The sequence below is a fragment of the Gnatocerus cornutus genome, chromosome 10, assembly GCF_029298725.1.
Source record: "Gnatocerus cornutus isolate USDA-ARS CGAHR chromosome 10, icGnaCorn1.1, whole genome shotgun sequence".
NCBI lineage: Eukaryota > Metazoa > Arthropoda > Insecta > Coleoptera > Tenebrionidae > Gnatocerus > Gnatocerus cornutus.
The window spans coordinates 5098483-5118231 of NC_142242.1; the positions used below are offsets into that span (position 1 = coordinate 5098483).

The 19749-nt window shown below is 36.5% G+C and overlaps 1 protein-coding gene across 1 annotated transcript; it reads left to right on the plus strand.

The window, feature by feature from the left end:
- Positions 1–211: 211 nt before the first annotated feature.
- Positions 212–17713, plus strand: LOC148167361 (uncharacterized). The gene is made up of 3 exons (XM_088047662.1): positions 212–740; positions 4056–4306; positions 17170–17713. Exons 1-3 carry the CDS (start codon positions 386–388, stop codon positions 17527–17529), a joined length of 966 nt encoding a protein of 321 aa, XP_087903788.1. The 5' UTR covers positions 212–385; the 3' UTR covers positions 17530–17713.
- The last annotated feature ends 2036 nt before the right edge of the window (positions 17714–19749 follow it).

Sequence of the window (19749 nt, forward strand, 5' to 3'; positions counted from 1 at the left end):
TTTGTTGAAGAGTTGAGAAGTGAAAGTTGGTGTGGCTGATCATTTGATCTATATTTTAGAAAATTAGTTTTGATGAGTGGAGGCGCCGCAGGAATAACAATGCAGTCAGCAAAGTGGCGAAGAATTGCGGGTGGCAGCGTGGAGGCGGGGGTGCAATATAGGTATACGGTGGCTGTATGTGCGCCGTTTAGTGGCGCACCCCGGCGATCAGTAGCGCTGAGCTTTCGTAGCACGAGGCAGCTTTAGGGCTCAGTCAGACGAAGCACCGAGAGTAGTTGGTTGTGCGGATCGGCGCGCGTAGCGTTGAGCACGCGGTTTTGTCAACAATCGAGTGTGGCGCGTGCTGAATTTACAGCAAGCCGGAGTCTGATGGTGATGATCAGCGATGTCATCCGACGTCAAGGAGGCCAAGCCTGATGCGGATAAAGAGGCTCCAAAAGAAGACAGTGCCGTGACCAAAGAGTTTTGTGCGAACAGGACACTTTCTTGGCACGAGCACGTTTATAAGAAGTTGACCAACAAGCCTACACCTCATCTTATTGAAAATATTTTGGGCATTCAAAATAAGACCCAATTTAAGGAAGTGCAGGAATTGGCGAAAACAAACAGGATGACTGTTAGTGAACCCGTTTCCCCACAGGATAACTTTCCTAAGTTGGAGCCCTCAGTGACCGAACTTAATGAACCTTTAAATTTGTCAATTCGTAGTGACCTTAAAGTGCGAACAAAGACTGTTAAAGGTACGTCGATAAACGATTGCACTTATTTTTCACACCTCGTCAATCTGACACTTCTGTACTTACCGGATCGCCTCATAATTACCCTCTAATTACTTCTTTCACACAAATTGTACCTAATGGCGCGACTACTCCCACCAGATCACAACAATCTTCATTTATATCGACGAACCACAATATATTTACCATTTTTATTACAAAATTAGACAATAAATTTAAGTACTGTTCAAGGTTTATTGGTTGTAATGCCTGCTCCGTGATTGTTATATCCGATTAATCGCAGATTTTACGTTAATCGCTTCGACTGATATAAATCACAATTTTAGAGCAATTAACCCTTAATCGTTACAAACAAACATAGACAACACACGCAAATACTTCAAAAAAAAAACAATTAACATAATGTGCACTTAACCATTTTATTAGGGGCTCCTGTTTATGCGAGCCTAATCTTCTAGCCTTTTCTTGTTTACATAAAACACGACTTAATGTGTCGGTTTATAAAATTAGGTAGATAAAATCAGAATGAGTCCATTAATGCAGCTTTTCACACCTGGACTACTAAATCATGCCATTTACCCCGCAATTATGTTATAATCATTCCTGCGCGAATTATCGACATTGTTCCACCAGTTCAAAGAGAATTACGCAAACATTCAGGTATTTTTAACAAAGAATTACAACCGGTGGAGAACTAAATAGCCTTTTAATAATGTTTATTACAATTACATTTATCTGGAAAAAACATGTCAATTTTTTTCCGCTTTGTTCATTGTGGAGAATCAAGGAAACTAACTCTTTCCCCGTCGAAAGCTGCATAAAACCGCTCGGAAATTTATGGGTCACTTCATCGTTTTTTGACTAACTGACGTTCGTTTTGACAGGAAAACGTCGATTAAACATTAAGTTTGAATGATGACAGGTTTGCTGCAGAAACGTGCGTCAACGAGTCGACAGTATTCCCTACTAAAGGGATAATAAAGTTTGCAGTACAATAGATCACAAAAGAATTGAGTACGGTTTTAGTTAATGAAAATTAATTATAGTTGAGATAGAGTGAGTATTTCTTCTGGGACACTGTATCTCAAATTACCCCCGATATGTTAATCGGGCGAAAACAACGGTGAAGATCCGGTATTAAATTAAAAAGAGGTCGTCGGATTTCCATTATGAAATTTTGTTGGCACGGGAACACATCATCTTGTTCCTTCTCACCCTTAAATTTTTGACTTCCGGGGATTGTGCCCATTAAAATATTTACGAGATTTATCATTTCACTTTCGCTCTGCATGTTTTTAAATCTCCGTAGTTTTTTAGGAAGTGACAGCTGAGGGGTTGCAATAATTTTTGGATTACCCAGCGAGAGACGTGTTCATTGTTACGTTGGGATAAATCCGTTGACGTTTTAAAATAAATTTGATACGAAATAATTAAACTCTTTTTTTGTTTATGTACTCAATGAGGAAGTGCGTTTACTGTGTTTTGGTGTTTAGATTTGAATCACAGGAAGAGCCGTACATTGAGTAAAACGCCGGCTTTTAGAGAAAATTTGTATATATAGCTCGGCTATAAATTTGTCGTCGACTCTTTAAGACGAACCGCAGAGCTGTTAAAACAGTATCAGAAACATAATCACTCCATTTTCGTTAAACTAAATTTAAATTCTTTCACCGCTGTGTATTTAAATTTGTTAAAATGTGATTCGAAAACTAATAAACGATCCAAATTGAATGATTTAGTTGTCAACGATGTGGTACGCAAACAAAAAAATCATTTTGTTCCCATAATGGTCATGAATAACTGTTTTTGTTTGGACTTGATGTCAATCAAACGAATTTATTTAAAATTGTTAAAGCGAAAATTACTTCAACCATTAAACGGCACCAAAACGCTGAACTTTCACAACGAATGAAACAATCATATTTGTTTAGGATTTATCCACCCCGAGCTATGTTGCGCAAAATTTTAATTTCACTTTGTCATCCCGATGAAAACGCTTTGTCTTTCTTCTGGACAAAGCATTATCCCACGTGCTCTTCCTGCCGCAAAAATGCAACCACGTCCTGTTTTTCAATGTTCCCACAAATTATCGCGATAAAAGGACAACTTTCTTTGCTCGTAATCGATGGATTTTTAATTGGCTACGAATTAACAATTTAACGACCAATTATTTCAAGACCCACACAACACAATTTCAGGTGTTTGCAAATAACTAACTAATGAACAATAATTCCATTTTTCCAATTACGAAACTACTTTCAGTGGAAACGACAAACCCGTCAGCGATCGTTGTGTTATCAGATTTTATAACAACTCTCTAATTTCGAGAATAGTTTTTATTTGCACCGAACTTCCACGAATCAAAAGCCTGCCGGGTCTTTCTTAATCTGAGCTTTCATTCTAAGAAGAAAATACGAATAAAATCAGACAACCTTTCTCTCTGTGATGATTCTAATTGAAATATAATATTGATAATCATAAATTTTAAAACAGCACGGAATTAACCCAGCACGCCATTATCATAAAACATGCTAGTATTTATTGATGAAAAATTCATATTATTCCTGTTTTATTGCATTGTGGTGCATATAAATAAACGGAAAATCAGTGATAAACAGTTTTATGAAAAGAACCGTTTTTTTGAATTTATTCGTTGGCACTTTTTTACAACCCGTCATAACTTTCAATTCAAATTTTAATGAGACTAGAAGGGAGGATTCTAAAAATATAGATTGAACTAAATTTAGATTTTAATTTCTGTAATTATCGTTTCATGAAATTTGCAGTTTGAGTTGTCACTGGTAACCCATTTATTTTGGATTTATTTTGTTTCGTACTCCGATTAAGAAACCCAACACGGACTTAGTAACTATTGTACATGCCAGCACCAATTAACACTTAATGGGCAATTAAATTTGTCAGCTGTTGCAATACCTACCTATAATTGGATAAATTCTGAAATCAATATGCCATTATTATACCCAAATAAATCGATAATAATACGTTCATTAAGCAATAATACAGCCTATTGTTCTCGGAATTTTTGCTTCATTTCAAATTACCCGAAATCGGTTGAACTTGACCATTTATCTGACGTCAGAAATTCCAGCATGTTTGTTCTTGTTAGTAGATAAGCGACTATTACTCTAATTAACACATTTTAGCAACCGCATCGTTAAGTCATCGCTTGATTAAAATATTAATTCCCGAGCAATTACGCAATACTAAAAATTCGTCCAGTGGACCTTATGGAAATGTCTTATGAATTGCATTAGCGGTAAAATAACCGCGAATTCTCTAGTTTCGGTTTGTTCGCAGAACCGACGAGAAAGAGAAAAAAGACTCGAGAGCCACTGGATCTAAAGTTATCAACTGGCTCCCTGCACCCCCCGCACCCCACTGAATCCGTAGCGGAAGATGGTGACGCTAAAAGTAAGAAGAAAAAAGCTCGGACCACGTTCACGGGAAGACAGATTTTCGAGCTGGAAAAGCAGTTCGAAATGAAGAAGTATCTCAGTAGCAGCGAAAGATCCGAGATGGCCAAGCTACTTAATGTTACAGAAACTCAGGTATGACTTTTATGTTTCTTTTCGGGGGTAGTTAGGCTAAATGCGGAGGCTTAAAGGAAAGTTTCAAAAATTTTGATTCGAGGTGTCGATAACCGATTTTTTGCACAATCCTGCTGGTTTCGTTTTGACGCATGTCCTGGAGAAGTCTCCCGTTATATATCATTCCTGCAGGAACTTATCCTGATCGCAACTTTTCTCGAGATAGTCATCTACAGAGACTAGACAAAAGACCCGTCAATATGTATTGGTAGGGAATTGAGACGGAGATAATGATCAGGATTGAAAAGCGGCCAGAAAAACTTCCGAGAGTTTAGAAAATCGTTTGGCGGCGAGCAATTACTAATGTTTATATTAAGAACCAAATAAAACATCTGTACGCAGAATGCCACGTTTATTAATGATGGAGCTTTTTACTTAATAGCTCGAATCTCACAATCAGTGTAAATACGACGATAGGCGTTTAGTGCTGTGGGGGCGGTGGGGGGCTGGAGGAGTTATGATGAGTTACTGCGGCAGCTGTCTCATACCAGCCTCATTTAGTCCCTCCAGTGGAGACTCGTGTTCCTACTAATTGCCTACAAACTTACACGACTCAAATATTAACCGAGGAACGCAGACTTTTTACAACAACAATGCGTCCTGTACGCGTAGGTGTATCCTTTGTAAGGATATTCTTCATCCTTGTAAATTTTAACGTTTTTTTTTTCACGTTTTCTTCCGAAAGCTGGTGTGTATGTTTGTGTGTAAAAGGAAGTCATTACCGCAATCTAAACACAAGTGATTAGCACAAAGCTGCAGCACAATTTACGTCTAATAAGAAGCAAAAACCCCAAGAGCTTACTAATTTGTCTTGACTACTTTTCATAGTTTTTACGAGCTAATAAGTGATGAAAAGCTTTGAAATGAAACTTTCAGTATTCGTTTCGAAAAGCCGACTTTGTAGGCGTTAGGATATCTTTGAAGAGAAATGTTATGTTAGTGTTATAATTAGGCGCTTTATGCATTAGCTATTAGCTTTGGTGCACTCCTCTCTTGACAGTTCGAGCTCTATAAATAAGATCATAGCAATGCCGTCACATATGTTTCAGCTAATTTCTGAAAACGCTTACTTTCGCCTCAATGGTCTGTAAGTTATATGTTTTCTCGATCGTAAATTACGACGGATGACTCCGCTTTAATAAAATTAAAATATCTTCACTTCACGACGAGCATTTGTTCAATAGCGACAGAAAAATTCGTAATCCCCTCAAACGGCGGTTAAACCGTTTTATTTTACCCATGACAAATTCCTAATGCTATGACATTCCGCTACAATTTTAGACAGCATTCCTTAGATTCAGTCTAGGGGAGATTACATTGCTAATTTACACAAATCAAATGTTGTTGATAAAAAATTAAGCTGTGCTTTTACTTTCATCACAACAAAAAAAATATCATTGCAGAAATTAGGTTGTAAACGTGCTTTTGTATTTCAAAGATAAGGTTTATTCCCGTCAGAATTATTAATTAACACAGATTTTTTTAAAAAATACAGCTTCTGAAAGCTTTGATAATTGTAAATCACAAAAAGCTCCTCGACTGCTCTCTGTAGATGTTTATCTTATTAAAAGCCGTAAAATAATATTCAATTACTCTTTGCAATTGTTTTTATTGGTTAATTAAGTATGGGCAGAATTTTTAATGTCAACAATCTCGATTCAATTTTCAATCAATATTCGTTTGATTATAGTGTTGGGACTAAAACTGTCTATATTTTAATTCGTTTGTTAGTACTGACATTTCCAATCAAACAGTTTTATAAGTGCACTTTTGAATTAAGTCTGTTTTAGTAACAATGGAATAATATACTTCGTAATGGTCTATTTAAAAATGGTTTGATTGATATATGAGTTATTGACGATTTTTTCGATAATTATTTGATTAGCGTTTAAACAAACATGGGTAAGTAATTGACTGGCTTGGAACTAAATAATTGATTTGTCAATAATCGCCTAACCATGCCCAAAGAATCGATGGAGTAATCGTGAAAAGTATTTACTTTATTTTTTTACTTTATTTAATTTACTTAATTATGTGATTAAATGATCGATTTCGAGTGAGATTCAGTAAAGGTCCATGCAGTTTTAAGAATAATAATGTTGGTTTTCACCTGAGGGAGTGTTTTCCAAATATTTTATTTAGGTTTACTCTCTGGTCGGGCATTAACAAATTCCCAAACCTTTTTTACAAGTTTATTTAAGCTCATAATTATATCGCATTTGGAGTATTTCTTGCATATTTTATCGCACTGGTGAAATTTTCTGACTCCCACTTATTAAAAATCTAATTATCGGTTTTTTCAAGATTCACTGATTCTTCCATTTATTAATAATGCGACATTTAAAATCGGAATTTCTGAAAATCCGTGTAATTTATAATTAAATTTCAGCCTTATCGGATTAAGCTCTGTTTCATTATTCAGGTCTCAATCAAAGCTTTTGCAAACCACGCGCATTTAAATATATCGGTGCAATTAAGCACGGATTCAGAAGGTAAATAATTTATAGCTAATTTAGGTAAAATCTGCACAATAATAATTGTTGGTAAATGTTGCCGTAAAATATTGGCTATATTTGTAGAGCCAAGAGTAATTACTTTTTATTGCTTGGTCTTTTGTGGCTTAAAAAGCTCGATTAGATTGCTCATTAAAGCTCGTTTATCGTGGAATTGAATTTTTCCGTTTTGAATTATTCGCTTTTAATAACGGAACCGGTAACATAATACGGCTGAAAAAACAATATTCCCATTTTCAACTCTTTAATTAATCAAAGTGTTGATAGACTATTCAAACAGAAGCGAATGGAGTAACTTTTGTCCGAGGAGTAGTTTTTTCAATCCAGGGGTGGGAGTTGGTATGTCACAAACTTCAGAGATGGCGCCACTTCAAATTCATAATCACTTTGATTTATTACGTGTTCCTCGTTCAGACAACTTAATCATAATTGCTGTGATTAATTAGGGAGTTGTAAGATTTGATCCTATTTGCACCCTGAAAGGATATCGATAAAAATAGAACACTTAGCTAATTATAATTTTAATGATTGATAAGTTCGGAGCGCTTACCTGATTCATGAGATGAGATGGTCCTATTGAGCCGTATAAGTTTGAAATGACAATGAACGATTCTCCGGAACGTTTTTTGAAGCTGCTAAGTTTCTAATAAGAAACAAACTTATTCGTGGTATCATGTATACGATTGTGAATCCAAGCAAATGAACAGTTAATTTGCGCTTACCATGTTGCGGTAATAATTATATCACTTTGTCAATTTGAACGACCCGAAACTTCTCATTCAACATTGTAACTACAAAACCGGATATTTAAAGGATATCTGGGAACACTTCCTTTATTTGTTGATTTTACTAGTCTGACTGTTTGCAATATAATAATTTGCTTTAGTTGAATATAGGGCGCTTTAGGTTATTTCTACCTACCCTTATAGTGATAAAGCTGATGGGCCACTTAAGGGTGTTGATCAAGCGAATCAGTACAATTGTCAGTCAGTGCAAAGTGTGGAGTTCGCGGTGGCTCTGTCCACGTGTCAAATCTCTTCCGTTCGTTTGAGGGTGCGCTTGTACATTTTGACAGGTCAAGTGTATTTCTGTATTGGTAATACTATCGACGTCTTTGTAAGTGATATTTTAGTCGCGATGTTTGCCTGTTTAAATGGTACAGAACTATAAACAGTGGGCACACGTCTTTAGCGTTAGTTGAGTGGTTCACGTCAAACGTAATTAGTTGTTTCCGGTCGGGTCGGTGTTAATCGTTTGAAATTCGAATATCCTGCCTTATTTTGGTTGGCCATCCACTAACATCCTTCACCTATGTGATTTACGGCAGCTGTTCCACGCTCAGAAGGATCGACTTGGCTCGTTTACTCGTGATTCATTTCGTATTCATCGATTACGGGATTGTACCGATGATAAATTAACGTCAATATCAGTCCTCATCGAATCCTGTAATTAACGAATCTTTGCTTGCTGGTTTTGGGGCCGACGGCAACGAAGGGGTGATAGATAGAAATAAATAAATAAAAGGGGGAAAAAAGACCTGTGGCCAATCTCAGAACTGAGTCACTTGCCAGGACTATTTAAAAAATTTCACGTCGGTTGCAAGAACTGGTGACTCTCGGTCAAGGGGTCCATGAACGGAAGTTGAGCTCATGTTTCTTTTATCTTCTGGTGTCTGGTTACATAGCAAGAATGGTCAATAAACTGCGATTTTCACTTGTAATCTCTTAATTTGACTTAATAGCAGTGACGAAATCTGAGTGTTGTTTACGCGGGTTTTATTGTCTTGTATAAGCATTTATCATGTAAATGGCGAAGTGTGGGCAGGATGAGTAGTTTCTGATTGGCGAGGATTTCATTTTGGCGTAATGGCTCGGGCAATAATTGCTGCCTGGTTTAGGACGATGCGGAATAATGAATATGAATAGAGATATGTGTTCTGTACAATTAGCAACACGCTTTAGTGGGTATTACAATGAGTATTGATCGCTAGTTGGAAGCACACAAGACTGACATTTGTGATTTGTTGTCGATATCAAACTGGCGATGTTCGTTCAACCTCTTAATCACCAACTTTTGGGTGCTTGCAAAATTTTATTTACCTTTATAAACTGCCAGTAGCTCGTCCCAATCCGGTCACTCAAAATGAAACGCCAATAGCACTATACCCACAATCAATTATCAGTAAAATACAATTAACATTATCATTATCCACATATATGGAACAAATTTCATAAACATCAAAAGCCATCATTTTTGCTTCAAAACAAAACGCTGATTAACTTTGCCATGAAGATCAAATGCAAATATGAGAGTTTTTAAAACGATATTCCCTGAAACTCTATTAGAACGAGATTTTCACTAGATTAACAACATGAGCTGCTAGCTTTGTAGGTAGATAATTTTGCTATACTATTATATATAACCGAAATTACAGGTTCCCCATCAGGGATTACCGAGTCCGTAAGGGAAACAACTAGGCTAAATGCCCTTTGATGCCAAAGCTCAAAGCTCATTATTTCAGACAGGTTAAAAACTATTCGCATTTATACCATAAGCAAAAGAAATAAACTCCCTCGATGTACGATATTGAAGAGTCCTTTTGAAAAAAATGATGGTTATTGATTCACACCAATACCAGTAGGTATTATGAATAAATAAAAAGGTAATGAATTATTGTCGGTTGTAAAAGCGTTCTCTTTATAATAATTACTGTTTTCATTTGGTATGTAATAAATAAATAAAACAACGCGTATATGACCGGATAAACAAGAGACTAAGAGAGACATAACAATAATGTAATTGTCTGATGAAAGTAGTGGTAAATAAAAGTTTTATTAAACAGACAATAACGCGTTTTAGTAACAGAACATTTTTCGTCGTAATTTTTATTGAGACTTAATTAAATTACTCATCGATATGTTTCCATGAGTGATTTCATGTAATTTTAATTCGCTAGCGATTGAATTCCGTTGGAACTGTTTGTTACAAAATCATTAACATTGCTAGGTAATTGTAATGCTGTAATGTTTATATCTGATTAAATTCCTATGAAACGTTTAATGGTGAATACAGTCGGTATTTCGATTAAATCTAACGAAATCTCGTAATAAAAATCCGGGGAAGATGTGACGAATTTCTTGTAACTAGTACGCAGGAAAATTTTCTTTTACGGACTGTTTAAGGGTTGATATAAAAAGCCCGAGCTTTGAAGGGTTTTTATTATTGTTATGGAAATAATAGCGATGTAAAGTTTTTATTAAATTGCGTGGTATTTCCGTAATAGCGTCTTAAATTTTCACAAACCGCTGTCCTTTTTACATCATTTATTTGTTTAGTCGCGCTTAACAAATTATTCATTGAATTCGAGATTATGTTTAGCATTATCATAAATGTTTAATTAGAAAGTGGTCATAAAACGTTATCACGCTTTGGAAAATTTATCCAGCGTTTTGTCATTTTGATTAATATTACATTCGAATGTTTAATCATTCGAACAATAAATTTACAATAGATTCACCGCCGGTATTTACTTTGTGTTAAAAATATCAGTATTTATGATTTCAATATAGGCATAATTATATTTTCCTGTTTATTTCATCGCTTAACATTTCACAATCGTTTATCGATAAACAACCCTTTCACCCCACATTTTAACTACATCCACAATCAACAAATAACAAGTTCAAACAAAGGCAAACTATCTGTTTAATTTATTTATTTTCGCGGGCCATTTGCACAGCTCTCATAACCCCGACATCCGCATCCCCTATGTAATAATTATTATTTCAATTATTTGCTATATTTTGTACCACATTTACATTCCATCATTAATGTCAGCACCTAACCACACCACACTTCATTTAATCCCAATAAACCCTTAATACCGCTGAGCAAAATCGATAAAAAATCGACAGAATTACATTAATAGCACTTGTCAACGCTACGGCAACCAGAAATGACGTATTTCATTTTTATAACAGAGGCTTTGAGGAAAAAAATGTTGCGTGTACGGGATGGTGGAGGCGGTGGTAATTATTGGACATCGAGATTTGTTAATTGTGATTGGTTGATGTTTGGGTGGCGGGAAGTTTGTATTTTTGTAAGGATAAAAGAGTGAGATGTTCATGGAGATCGGTTCAGTTTCGGTGGCAATTACGTCTAATAAATAATAATCCATCAGAGTGATTATAGCAGAAGTTGGCGACAATGTAACGGCGTGTGAGAGAGTAACGACAATGATTTGTATATCGGTGGAGTGGAAAGGCGCCGCCCAATGAAAGGACTATATATAGTCCTGCGAGAGAAACAAGGACCGTCTGTGTAATTTATTGAGCGATAAATCGTGCACTCTGGCGGCCAAACGAGTAACTGCGTTGACACAATACTAACAGACCACTTAGTAAGCTATGTCTGTATCATCATCGCAGAATAGCGGAACGCGACAGCCACCCCCACCCTGCCACCGCTCGCGCTTTTGCCACCACCGTTCAAGATTTAATTAATCTACAATTTACCCCGCTTTAACAGAGTGCTGCGAGAGAATCTCCTGCGCCAGAATATCGCTTTATGATTCATTTTAATCGACCCACTTATCAACCCTTGGCAAAACGGCGCTATTGCAGTCGGACATTTTAATTACGACAATAGCAGAAAAAAACGAATCCTTGGAAGATCGCGGATGATCCTTATTAGCTGGAGCAATAATGGTAATTACGTCGTGGGTGCGCTGCTATCATATCGGCATTTCAATTGAGTTCGTCGCCGATAGACGCTTGGGGGGTGGCGGGTCGGGGGCGGCAGTGTATTACCGAACACATCGATTAGCGTTCCAACTGGAAATGGCCACTAGAGCTGTTTGAGCGGCATTTGAGGCCTGATCATCGCTTCGTTTCACCTGATTCTCATGCATGTCGCTCTTTCTACAAAATCATTCCACTTCGGTTCTGTTTCACAAAACAACCCTTTATCAAGTCGATACCTACAACGATTAGGTAGCGCAATCTAGTCGAAATGGAGATAATGGACTATTTACGCAACTCAATCGAACCAATTACATCAACTTTTAATGCGTCCAATTGGGAACTCCCCCATCAACCGTTCAAATTTTACTCCAACAACAGACCCTTGCAGTTTCGCCATATTTCATCGATTTTTTATTATCCACACTGCGCTTCTCTCTATTCTTACTTTTCTAAATATCCACTCTTATTTTTCTACTTCCATTCGCGATAATTACTTGTTCGATCTTTATTAAAATCGTGATCGTTGAAAAGATGAGTTAAACTCTATTACTTTTGTATCAATCTCTTCATTGCGACCAATAAACGATTCTCTATTGATTGGACCAAAAACATTCATTCTAATTGCTTTAAATTGAATGTGAGCTTTCATAAACGCTCGACATCGTAGAATATCAAACTACTTTGTGCCGCCGCTCCTCCAATAAAAGATTATAAACAAGGGCGAATTCACAAACGCTACGTTACCCTCTCATAGTCTCATATATCTCTTCTGGAAATTAATCGACTCGACAGATAGTTGGAGGGATGGATGCAAGCGATTGTTTAAGGGCGAACCACCCGATTTGCAGGGTTTTTCCACCTACCTGATTCATTTCTTCATCACTCATCAAGATCAGATGAGCTACTCTACAAGTTCGCTCATTACAACATTAGTTAGTTTAAACAAGTTTTTGACGGACTACAAACGCAAACTTTCGACTTAGAAATTTACCAACGTTATATGCTTGCAACTACAGTATAAAAAATCGACAAAATTAAAACAACTTGTAAAGTTTGAGATTCTTGTTTGGAAGACTTAAAAAAGTTGGAATTCTTCGGGTGCGATATTTTTTTAGGAGTCTGAAAAAAATCCGGTGGGTAACGTGGAAAATCGATATGTTTAATTACGAGTTAGTTTGGATTAGTGAGTAGTTAAGGAGTCAGCTTTATTCAGAATGGGGTTAAAACTGCCTTAAAATGGTTGTTTGCGAAGCGGACGAGCGCTCCGCTCCCAATCCCTGTAAAAATGATGAAATTTGTTACCATTGCCGGGGGCAGAAGGGTAAATTCCAGTATTTAACTGAATAATGAGTTTAGGTATCTGAAATTTCCTGGCTTCAGAGCAAATCGAGCTGTTCTGAAAAAGCGTATTGTTTGTTCGTTTAATTGGAGATTAAAAAGTGTGCTTTATCCGTGCTGTTTATTTAGCAGTTAATATGACCTGGTCACGTTTGACATGTTGTATGGACCATCAATAAATTCACCCTTCATTTTTCTCTCGTTAATTAATTCCATAACATCATTCATTCGCCGACGGGGCTACAAATGCACTCTGTTCGGTTTGTTTAAAATTCGCCGACGCTTTAGTGCACACGATTCGAAATATCAAAAAACTGTGTTTATAGAAATATGAAAAGTATAACCAATACTTTGCGCACGACTGTATATCGTTTGATGTCATTTTTGCAGTGTAATGCCTGCATAATTGCGTTGTGTGAACTAGATATTCCAATTTTTCATTCCTAGAAAGTAAGGATGTTTAGCATTTTAGCAGGATCACTTTCGCAGCAATTCTCACGGAAATATAATATGCAATTGCGAAGTCTTGAACTCGGGTCGTTTAACCGTTTAGCGCAAGTCGGTGATGGTTTGAACAAAAAATGCTGCTATCAAAAGTACAACTGAAACTTCGCAACATTGTACAACTAGTTAACGACATTTCTCGGAGATAATTTGTAGAGTGTTAAAATAGAAGCAATTAACCGCACCTCTGACTAACTTTACGACAAAAAATATCCATGCATTTGAGCGCCGTAAATCAGCTAGCTCGTAAACTTTCATATATGCTAATAGTCTCCGGATCTTGGAGTAACAAATTACCGACGGACGTCGCTATCTCTTTTTTCCGAAATTTTAAAATAAACGGAATCAATCGCGACGTGACGCTCGGATTGAAGATATCAATTCCACGACTCTGTTCCCTTTTTATTTAATGACTCCAGGAGTGTTATAATTTAATCAATCACATTAAAAGTTTCGCTTAGCTTTTATACAGTGTAAGTGATTTTAAATCACATTTAACCTGCTTCTTTTTAAGCGTCTTCCAAATTAAGTGAAGCAAGCGCGAAAAGCTCGCGTATAGTTTTTTACTGAATTTAAAATACATTTCGTTCCAGTTTGAAGCACATTTCAAATTCAAACTAAAATTAATTATATTTACGATGTCAATATAATCGGATTGATCTTTTTCCGATAATTCTTTAAAATTCTAGTTGTGTTCGATATACTCTTGTTACCAAGAACAAATTTTCTGTGGTGGATGCATTCATTTAGTTTGAGTAACTTGCGAAGGTATGCAACAGTGCTAATTACCGTTTAATGTTTAATAGGAAGCAATTAGTAAATTAAATGGAGCTTACCCTTCCAGGATGACTAGTTCTTATACAAACAGTAAAGTTCTTATCAAAACACGTTAATAGCTTGATTACGGTGTAGGTTAATTGATATGAGAGAAGTAATGAATAAAATTCTGAATTAAAGAAAAGCATTGTGGGCACTCAACGGTAAAAACTCCAGTAAATTAGTTGCCTGTATGAAATTAAGTGAGCGTTGAGGGTTTAAAGTATCCAGACAGGACTAAATGTAATATCATCTGTCAGGTGCGATGATAAATACGCTTTGTGAAAAAAAAGAACGTTATCACACCGTAATAATTGTATTTCAAACGAGACAATTGTTGTTAATCTGTGCCGGGAACGGATAAATAATTTGTGAGAATTAATTAGAGCTTTTATATTCCGAGACTGAAAGTATTCGTTATAGCAAGTCGTTGCCGAGATATAATTTTGACATAAATGGGGTGCAGAATAGCACAACTAAGTAGAAGCTTCGGCTTAGCGTTGCCATAGATACGACTTACCGCTTCTTATAATGAGAAGCGTTTCTAGGAATGGATCTATTCAAAAGTAACAATTATTTTCTACTAAAATTAAGGGTGTTGTAAAGAGCTCACATCCAAAAACAGTAAAAAGCCACAATGACCCTTTCACTGTGAAAAGGCTAAGAGCGTTGTTCTTCTTTGTCATTTCGTTCATCAAAATTTCTTTTGAAACGATGCAGTGGCTACTTTGAGGCTCCAAGTCCCAGGCAAAGGGACTCAAGAAGCTTAGCGCGTTTGATATTCTCACATTTGATATACTTCTCTCTAATCTGCCTTGTTATTTGCGTGATAGTAAAACACTCATGTTCTTGACTCTTAAAGGGATGCCGAGGGCACATTCTAAAGACTACCGCTCTGCTCTATAGCGTGGAAAGGATTATAACTTGATGAGTGACTGGATGATTAAAATCATCACAATTTAGTTACCGTTTTTGGATTGTTTATTGAACCGTTGTAATTAGATTACTCTGGCGGATTAAACACAACCTGCCATAAATAGGTTGCTTCATCAACTGTGATACCTGAATCTATAAAGGTACAAGTTCTTGACTGTGGTCTGGAGAGTACCTGCATCATCAACACCACAGAGGAAATAAGATAAGGGCATACACGCATGTTTATATATCAAAAATTGTAATACATATCACACCTTATGGAACGAAAGAACGATCACCTTTGATGTTACAAAGTGCTGGAAATTACACTACGCAACAAAGGTGTCCTATTGTTTACTGACTTAGTGATGTGAAGTTATCTCCCTGAATTTTGCATAGAAACCGAGGGATATCTTTTTGATGTATCATCCTCTACTAGAGATAATAAGACAGAAGCGGAACAGGCGGTCAATTTATCATCACGAAAACAAACCTCCACCGCAAAGTAGATAATTTTCTTACTGGATATCCTCGATATTGTTGTTATTGGCACTAATCGTACATTTTTCCCAAACCACTCTCTAAAATCGATGTCAAAATTTATGCAGCTTTCAATGACAGAAATCGCCTCCCAGCGGACTAAATTCCCAGGGTTATTTTCAACGAAAATATTGACTAACTGCTCCCTTATAAATGGCGTATGTATTTTAAAAGAGAAAAATGCGATTAAACGCTCGAACAAATGATTTGATTAATCGACTCATTATCAGGCAATAAAGACTCGAAAAAACATCAGAAAAGCACGCCTGGAGCCGGCTTTCTACATTTATTCCCAACATAAAATTCAATTCTTTATCTCAACCAAACGCGCAGTTACGAGCAACCGGTTTATCGACAACCTGTTCGCTCAAAACCGGTTTTATAGCCTAGTCAGGTTGCGCTAATTACCCCAGGCTAATTTGGATAAACCGGTTTCTAATAATAATAATAATAATAAGTGTTGACATATGTCTCAATGTGTGTTCTCCGCCCCGTCTAAAAATATAAAACTTTCATGAACGAGGTAATTTGCGGGTTTGTTATACACGTAACCGAGGTTTCAACAGCAAACCATGCATGTTATTAATTGGAGTACAAAGGCAACAAAATAATTTAATAGTTCGCATTTGTCAGTAAGTTCTGCATCATGGCAGGCCGCCACTGGGCTTTAGCACCCTAGGCACTGAGCGGATATATCACTCAATTACGAGCGTGTTTATCGAGCAAAGTCGCCTCCCCCGCCCCCAAGCCCCCATAGTTCATTGCTCAGTCGCGTACTCCTAATGACCGTCATTTACATCTAATAACATCCAACGATGCCACTTATGTTGATGGCGAGTTCTTCGGATTTTGTTCGCCGCCAACGCAACGCGCCAAGATCACTTTTAATTACTACGAACCAGACTTAGGCGCTTATTAGCCTACTGACAAACGATATGATTTAAAAGCGAATGCTTACTTTTAAACAATGTTAATGACACTTAGTATGTGTGCCAAAACAAATGTCCTAAAATAATGTCGTAAATTATTGTAACACGATCGCGGGACGGGCTCCATTATGAACGTTTTATTTATACATGAACATCTAGCACGACCATTAAAATCGTATAAACTTATGAGTTTACGCAACCACATAATTTGGTGGCTGGAAGAAAATTCACACAAATTAAAAATGCGTCGGGACTAATTTCTTACTTCTATCTCGAATTGTTCCAAAAGATGACGAAAACAGTGTTTATCGCCAGCAATTAGGACCTATCCGATGTGTATATAATGAGTTTGGATAATAATTAGCGCGATGAGGGTATTAAAGCGGTGGGGTTGTAATTGATCAATAGCGCATCATCAAGGGGACGGCCGTCACAACCCCTTGCAGTATATTCCGCTTATGCATTGCATGTATTACCGGCGGCGTTTACCTATTGATTTCAATATTCATGCGCATCTGTTGTTGCAGGTGAAGATTTGGTTCCAAAATCGGCGAACAAAGTGGAAGAAGATTGACAACATCTCCAACGCCGAAGCAGCGGAGCACAAGAACCACACGATTCCAAAAGATGGTTCCAAGTCTTCGGATGACGTCAAGTTACGGACGTATTCGAAGCACGTGAGCCAAAGCTCGAACTCTAGCATGGAAAGCGACTCAAAAAGCTCGGTCACCTCGGCAGTGGACCCACTACAAGCTAAATCGTTCAAAGATATTCTACAGAGTACGCGCACAAATCCACTGTCTCCAGAATCCCACTTCCAGTCCCAGATGGACTCAGCCAAAGATGTTCTTTTGAACCTGTCGTTTAATATTAAAGACAAATCCTAAAAGGATGTAGTGACAAATTTGTAACACGAAAAGTACAATTCCGTTAGTTGCACATACATATTAAAAGAATATTTTTCATAACTGATTTAGATGTATCGTAACTTCATATTTTGTATGTAAATACCACTATGTTTGTAATGATCCATTTCATGTAATATCATCATTGAATAAACAGATCGTTTCAATATAATTTATTGCTCACTTAAAACACCCCTTCGTTTGTATACTCTTGTAAACACACTAGCACCATCTAGATTTATATTGCCGCAACTGAGTGTCCTTCATCAGGACTCTATTTTTTATTCAAAAGGGAACTAGAGGAGATGTAAAATTCAATACCCATGCTTATTCCCACCCGGAAATTAATAAAGTCGAACCTAGGGAGATTAGTGTGACTGGACAATGCAGAATGGACCCTTCTTCCTTTCCCAAAAAGATTATCATGATATAATACCAGTCAAGCTTATCATTATCACAACCAAATCAACTAAAAGTCGAAACATTTTAATTTAATGTAACATCACTACATTGAAAGTTAAAAAAATTACGATAAAAGTTAGATTTTAAAGCTCAGTTAAATTAAATTAAAAAAAATGTTCAAAATTGCAGTACTTTTTCCCCTTTTGGTGTTATGCTGCCATCTATCCAGTACTACTCAAAGTTAAGGTAGAGATTTACAAATTTCTACAGAAATTTAAACTATTTTTTGAAGGTTTCTTTTTTCAATCCAGGACAATTTTTATTGATTAATTTTGATTACAAGCTCAAACTGTGTTTACAGTAAAATCATCCCTTTCTATAACTCACTGCATCCATAAACTGCTACAGTTTCTCCCTCTGAGCTGTAGATGGCGGGAGACACATTATTGCATCTCGACAGGATTGAGAATGAAATCTCTGTAATTGTATTCCTTCGAATAATAATGAAGTATTTTCACTTTTTTGTGTCTATTTTTTTATTCACTCTACCTTACTATGTAAATAGTAGAATGGAAATGAAAATTTATTGAAATGTTGCTCCTTTCTTTCATAGATCTGAACTTTAAAACAATAATAATTTGGCGACATTTTACAGTCTGGACCAATAAATTCTAAAACTGCTCTATAGATTTCGAACGAGTCGATTGGTGAATACGTCGTAAAACCTGAATACAGATTGTGTACAATGTAAGAAAATCGTTGGTTTTTGATTTTGTATGAGTAACCAATGATTTATTGAAATTTTCGCTTTTATCGAAATTAAGTCTGGAAATTTCAGCAAATACATTCACAGTACACAGTCATTAATTATTATCGATAACCTTCTAATTCTTTGTTTAATTAAAAGTTTTCAAGTTTTTGCTCGCAGAGTCGGGGATAAACATGTTTGTTGCCTTCTAATTAAAATAATGGAAATTGTTAGGTATTGATTTGGAAATGTGAACGTGTGTAATTGAGGGATTGATAGAAAAACGGCGCCAAAACATCTTTAAAAATTAATAGTTTTTAATTAGCTAGAAAAGTGCGGAAATGACGATAACTATAGCTGTAATTAATTGTTTTTATTTAATTAGAAGTTGGGGGGTGAGTTGCCCGGATTGCTATGGTTTATGAATTTGTGGGAACTCCAGCGTCCGTTGTATATTCATTCGAGTCATTCGTTCCAATTAGCAAATGTAGATATGATGTAATTTAAATTTAATCATGTTTAAGATAATATAAAGTTAGCTGGCGCGGTGAAACGTAAATGGTTCAAATTGAATTTGTATATAAGGGTGGCGAGGCGCTGCAAGGGTAAGGGCCTGTAAATGTATAACTGCGTAATATGACGGTATTAACCAGTGGTATAACGCTGTTGGAATCTTGCTCTCAGTATTAAATGCTTTTGATTCAATTTAGTCCAGCTTATGTGCAACAAGGGTGGATTGGGGCAACAAAATCGACGTTTGTTACGCTTTCACCTCGATTGTCTTATCGCTGACCGCTGTCCTTTCAACCCCATTCGTTACTTTCGCCAAGGATTTGCTGAATTATTCTTACATTCATTGATTCCAACCGATAAATTCGAGAAGATCTGATTTTTCACATGCATGTAGATTCTATTTAGCGAAAAAAATCTCTATTTATCGCATAATTGGATCTAAAAGCTGGGGCACTGCGAAAGTGAGCAATATATCGAGAAGACCCCAAATCCCCGCATCTTTCTCCCTACTAAATGAGGTGATATTTTTTGGCATTTTG

Excerpts from the sequence above, each read along its gene's own strand:
- LOC148167361 (XM_088047662.1), top strand. The coding sequence starts at position 386 with ATGTCATCCGACGTCAAGGAGGCCAAGCCTGATGCGGATAAAGAGGCT. Across the intron at positions 741-4,055 it reads GCGAACAAAGACTGTTAAAG|AACCGACGAGAAAGAGAAAA; the intron begins GTACGTCGATAA and ends GTTTGTTCGCAG. Across the intron at positions 4,307-17,169 it reads TTAATGTTACAGAAACTCAG|GTGAAGATTTGGTTCCAAAA; the intron begins GTATGACTTTTA and ends CTGTTGTTGCAG.